Source organism: Heteronotia binoei, chromosome 2 (assembly GCF_032191835.1).
Source record: "Heteronotia binoei isolate CCM8104 ecotype False Entrance Well chromosome 2, APGP_CSIRO_Hbin_v1, whole genome shotgun sequence".
Lineage (NCBI taxonomy): Eukaryota > Metazoa > Chordata > Lepidosauria > Squamata > Gekkonidae > Heteronotia > Heteronotia binoei.
In genome coordinates this window covers 194,978,588-194,984,587 of record NC_083224.1, presented here as the reverse complement: position 1 = coordinate 194,984,587, position 6,000 = coordinate 194,978,588, and the positions used below count along the sequence as shown (strand labels likewise).

Below are 6,000 nucleotides of genomic sequence, written 5' to 3'. Positions count from 1 at the left end.
GTAATTGGGGGTGGGGGGGGAGCTATGACCACCCAGGGCTTCTGCTTTAATCACTTTAATTGCTCGGCGCTAGTCATTCCCTGGGAACGCATGAGTGAATGTGTTAATATTTATATTTATCTGGTAACGAGTTCAAGATCAGATTTTTTTTTTATATAAAAAAAATAAGCATATATATCTGTATTTGTGGATCGTTGGGTACTGCGTAGAGTCCCAAGTGGGTATTTTTCCAGATCTGTGTGTTCCTTTTCTATATAAGCACTGAAAGTCGTGTGTATTTTTCTCCAGTGAGGTTTTTAATTAAAGAAAAGTTGTATTTTAATGTGTGCCTGTGTGCTGTTTCGGGACAGAATGCGCTCATTCCTTTCCCACATGCTGTTTATTCAGGAGTTAACACCCATGGAATCTGCTAAATAAGTTTGCAATTCTGTGCACACATGCTCAGGAATGATTGCATTAATTACGTACATTTTTGTGCAAGCCAGACGCATGTTGACTGCGACCTTGTGTGTCGTAAAGAGAGTGGGGGGGGGGGGAGAATGGTTCACTCTGTACATGGTCAGAGGCTCAGCCTGAAGCGTCAACCATTTTGAAGGTGAAACCTATCCATTTCTCACGCCCCAACACCTCTTCCCACCAATTTATACACTGGAGTTTGCCCATTGCTTTTCCCTAACCAGACTTCCCCGCCCCTTTTTAAAGCACAATTAATTTGCATTATAGAATCATAAGAGTTGGAGGGGACCATCAGGGTCATCTAGTTCAACCCCCTACACAATGCAGGAAGCTCACAAATACCCTCCCCCTAAGTTCACAGGATCCTCATTGCTATCAGATGGCCATCTTGCCTCTGTTTAAAAATCTCCGAGGAAGGAAAGCCCACCACCTCCTGAGGAAGCCTGTTCCACTGAGGAACCGCTCTAACGGTCAGGAGTCATAGAGTTGGAAGGGACCTCCAGGGTCTTCTAGTCCAACGCCCTGCACGATGCAGGAAACTCACAAACACCTCCCCCCTAAATTCACAGGATCTTCATTGCTGTCAGATGGCCATCTCGCCTTGTGTTTAAAAACCTCCAAGGAAGGAGAGCCCACCACCTCCTGAGGAAGCCTGTTCCACTGAGGAACTGCTCTAATGGTCAGGAACTTCCTAATGTTGAGCCAGAAACTCTTGATTTAATTTCAACCCATTGGTTCTGGTACTCCTTTTTGGGCCCACAGAAAATAATTCCACACCATCCTCTAGATGACAGCCCTTCAAATACTTGAAAATGGTGATCAGATCACCTCTTAGCCGCCTCCTCTCCAGGCTAAACATGCCCAGCTCCTTCAACCTTTCCTCATAGGACTTGGTCTCCAGACCCCTCACCATCTTCGTTGCCCTCCTCTGGATCCGTTCCAGCTTGTCTATATCCTCCTTAAAATGTGGTGCCCAAAACTGAACACAAGACTCCAGGTGAGGTCTTACCAGAGCAAAGAAAGCGATATCATCACATCATGTGATCTGGACACCAGACGTTGGTTGATACAGCCCAAAATTGCATTTGCCTTTTTAGGCACCGCATCACACTGGTGACTCATGTTCAGTATACGGTTCACTAAGACCCCTAGATCCTTTTCGCACATACTGCTGGTAAGACAAATCTCCCCTATTAGAAGGAACTCTTCCCACTGCAAACAAAACAAAAATCTTGTAGGGGTAGAGTTATTAAAGGCAGAGGAGGCCTTCCAGAAGAAACATCGGCAGCCTCGCCATTGGAGTTTTTCAGCTGGCTTGAGTTGGGGGGAGGGGTGTGTGCAGAGCTACCCATTGGGCCAATTTCTGGAAGGTCAAACATGTGGCTCGGGCCTACTCAGCCCCTCAGAGGGCTCCTATCAGGCCCCCAAGCAACTGGCTGTCATCTGCTTCCTTCTCCCTCTCTCTTGCTTCCTTCTGCATCACAGCTTGCTTTGCCAAGCTTGCTCAATCGCACAGGAGCTACAGAGCAATGTCTCTGTTTTCTCCATTGGCTGACCAGCACATGAAGCAACTTATGTATAGCATGTTTGGTGTAGTGGTTAAATGCGTGGATTCTTATCGGGGAGAACCAGGTTTGATTCCCCACTCCACTTGCACCTGCTGGAATGGCCTTGGGTTAGCCATAGCTCTCGCAGGAGTTGTCCTTGAAAGGGCAGCTTCTGGGCGAGTTCTCTCAGCCCCACCCGCCTCACAAGGTGTCTGTTGTGGGGGAGAAGGGGAACTACACCAAACTGGCTCTCTATCAGGTCCCCGAGCAACTGGCTGTCATCTTCTTCCTTCTCCCTATCTCTTGCTTCCTTCTGCATAACAGCTTGCTTAGTTGCACAGGAGCTATGGAGCAAAACCTCTATTTTCTCTATTGGCTGAGGCTCCTCGCTTGGGGAGGAAGTTCCCTGGATCCCGTGGGAGAGATACAAAGAACGCACCTTTAATACCAACAAGTGCTAATGTTTTAAGCATGCTTTAAGGTGTTTTTTTTTAAAAAGTATTTCATTGTGTTTGTGTCCTTTATAAAGTCTGCTATCTATTTTAAATAGGTTTTTTTTTAAACGACAACAACCTTTATTGGCATAACAACACAATCAGCAAGAAAGAAAAGATATATTACCCCGACATTTGAAACATTCCTCTCCTCTCAGAAGCACAGCACAGATATTTTGCCAGTCTCAATAATCTCGGGGTTATGAGAGGACAACAGGAAGAGAGTCCCTCATGATTTCAAAGAAGAGGATCTAAATAAATGGCACAAATATCACAGTAAAATGTACAATGCAGGAGAACGTGTTCCGTACTTTCTATATCCCGTGAGGCTCCTCCCCAGTCCCTTGTGGAAGGAAGGAAAGAGCCAGAGCTTCCTTTGCCCAGTTCCCTGGATCCTGTGGGAGAGATACAAAGAAAGCACCTTTAAGACCAAAGACTGCTAAAAGTTTAAGCATGTTTTAAGTTTTTTTTAAAATATATATATATTTAATTGCGCTTATGTCCTTTGTAAAATTTATATCACTGCTACCTAATCTTGAATAGAGAGCCAGTTTGGCGTAGTGGTTAAGTGTGCAAACTCTTATCTGGGAGAACCGGGTTTGATTCTCCTCCACTTGCACCTACTGGAATGGCCTTGGGTTAGCCATAGCTCTGGCAGGAGATGTCCTTGAAAGGGCAGCTTCTGGGTGAGTTCTCTCAGAGTCAGCCCCACCCACCTCACAGGGTGTCTGTTGTGGGAGGAGAAGATACAGGCGATTGTAAGCCACTCTGAGTCTCTGATTCAGAGAGAAGGGTGCGGTTTTTTGGCCACTATGTGACACAGTGTTAGACTAGATGGGCCATTGGCCTGATCCAACATAGCTTCTCTTATGTTCCCAAGCGGTAGCCTCATGACCTTGATTGACCCAAGACCACCCAGCGAATTTACATGGTAGGCAGTGTTCCCTCTAAGCTGAGTTAGCATGAGCTAGCTCACAGATTTGTAGCCTCCAGCTCACACCTTTTTTGTCTTAGGTCAGGAAGGATAACCCAAGAGCACACTAACTTATGCAGCAGCTCACAACTTTAATGCCAGTCGCTCACAAAGTAGAATTCTGGGACTCCGCAAGCTGATGGGAAACATCGACGATAGGGTGGAAATTCAAACCTGTACCTGCCTTGCTGTCAGTCTAGCCACTGCAGCACCCTAGCTCGCTTTTTGATTTCCTTTTAAAAGGGACACTGTGACCTTTAGCCATGTTCCATAGATCCACGTGGGCAGCCGTGTTGGTCTGCAGCAGTAGAACGGACAATAGGGCGGAATGGGAAGCAGACAATAGGGCGGAATGGGAAGCAGTCCTAAATACAGAGAAAGTACGGTAGGTGTGGGTTAGTAGGCGGAGCCATGGAAATTTTTTTTAGCAGATTAAAAGAATCACCAGTTGGGGGTCTGATGTTTGTTCGAATTGGGCCGAAACAACAAAGGGTAATACAAAGCAGACTGATGTCCATGTACAAAACCCATTAAGTATCCTGGGTGTGAAGTGCAATAAATGAGAGTCTGTTGTGATTAGGGTTGCCAATCCCCAGGTGGGGGCAGGGGATCCCCCCCCCCCCGTTTGGAGACCCTCCCCCTGCTTCAGGGTCATCAGAAAGCGGGGGGGAGGGGAGGGAAATGTCTGCTGGGAACTCTGTTATTCCCTATGGAGATTTATTCCCATAGAAAATCATGGAGAATTGATCCGCAGGTATCTGGGACTCTGGGAGGGCTGTTGTTTGGGGTAGAGGCACCAAATTTTCAGCATAGCATCTAGTGCCTCTCCCCAAAATACCCCCCGAGTTTCAAAAAGATTGGACCAGGGGGTCCAATTCTATGAGCCCCAAAAGAAGGTGCCCCTATCCATTATTTCCTATGGAAGAAAGGAATTGAAAAGGTGTGTTGTCCCTTTAAATGTGATGGCCAGAACTCCCTTTGGAGATCAATTATGCTTGATCTTGGCCCCACCCCTAATGTCTCCTGGCTCCACCCCCAAAGTCCCCAGTTATTTCTTGAATTGGACTTGGCAACCCTAGTTGTGATGTTAGCTCTGAGTTAAAATGAGGGCATAGGTTTCTCAGAGGTTTGATTTAAACATGTAACACACATATAGGCTATGTTCCAATCCGCTCTCCTTTCCCCCCTCTTTGTTTCCTACACAACTTTACATCAGGCACGAACGTAGCCACCTCCCTCTCTTCAACAGCCGCCGGTTCCGAGAGAGTCCTTCCCTTGCGCCTGCGCCCTTCCCCGCTAGCCTTCACTCCCTTACATAAGATGGCGACAAACTTCTGCCTCCTACTCCACTCCCCAAGATCACCGGAGGGAGCATGCGCACTCTCCGCCTCGCCCGCTTCCGAGATGGCGGCTCTTCCGTTTCCCCGGGACGCGCAGGCGCACGGCCTTTTTTGCCCGCAGCTAAGATGGCAGCGGCCTGACGGGAAAAAAACCCTGTCTGTTAGGCGGCGGTTGAGGGTCTCGTGAGGCGGCTTCTTTCTCCCGATGCCGTCGCGATGCTCCGCTCCAAGGGCTTCTTCCGCGGCGTCGAGTGCCCCTTCGGGCCGGCCTGTGGGAGGCCCTACTGCCACTTCCGGCACCCCCCAGGGGCCACCGACGCAGCCCTCCCCGCCCGGCGCCCCAGCGGCCAGGCCGGCCCCAGCGGGCGCCCCTCAGCCTCAGGTACGCCTCAAGGCCTCAACGAACCGCGGGGGGTGCGCTGCGGGCCTTCTCCCTGGGGGTGCTCTGCGCATGCTCAGTGGGAAGGGGTGGGAAACGCCCCACCTCTGAGGGAGGCCGAGGGGCTGCTTTGCGCATGCGCCGAGTCCTCTCTCTTTCTTTGGAAGAAGCTGACTCTAATGGGGAGGGGCAGAATTGGAGGGAGCACTCTGTAGATGCTCAGAGGCTGCCTCAGTTTCAGCAGGAGCTCCCAGGAGCGCAGATCCTGAGCCTTTCTGAGGGTTTCCCCCCTCCTCCTCCCCACCCACCTTGTCCACTGAATTAGGAGGTGCAGCTGCATAACAATCCCTGGATGAGGAGAGCGGGCAGCCAGCCAGCCACCAGCGGCTTTGCCACGCCCCCGGCAGCCCTCATTAACCCCTGGAGAAGCCCACACCACCCTTTCTCCGCTTCTTATGTGATTTTAGGCGGCGGGTGGCTTGCTGCCCTTTTGACTGGAGAAAGGAGAGCCCCAGGCGAGCAAGGCCTGCTTGGGCTGGCTGCATCTCTAGCAAGCCCAAGTAGGCCTCACTTGCCCGGGGCTCTTCTTTCTTGTATCAGGTTGCTTTTGGCGGGGGGGGGGGGAGCAGCATATGCTAATATGTTATGCTGATGAGCTCCGCCCAGGGTTTTTTTGATAGAAAAAGTCCAATAGAAACTCATTTGCATATTAGGCCACACCCCTGATGTCATTGTCTCACATGGGGCTTTTTATAGAAAAGGTCCAGCAAGAACTCATTTGCATATTAGGCCACACCCCGGATGTCATCAT

The 6,000-nt window shown here is 49.7% G+C and overlaps 1 protein-coding gene across 1 annotated transcript in view; it reads left to right on the top strand.

Moving 5' to 3' along the window:
• The first annotated feature begins 4,983 nt into the window (after positions 1-4,983).
• Positions 4,984-6,000, top strand: part of REXO1 (RNA exonuclease 1 homolog) — a 64,811-nt gene continuing 63,794 nt past the window's right edge. Inside the window, 1 exon segment of the mRNA XM_060233125.1 lies at positions 4,984-5,192. Within this exon segment, the coding sequence (XP_060089108.1) occupies positions 5,027-5,192 (166 nt within the window). The 5' untranslated portion in view covers positions 4,984-5,026.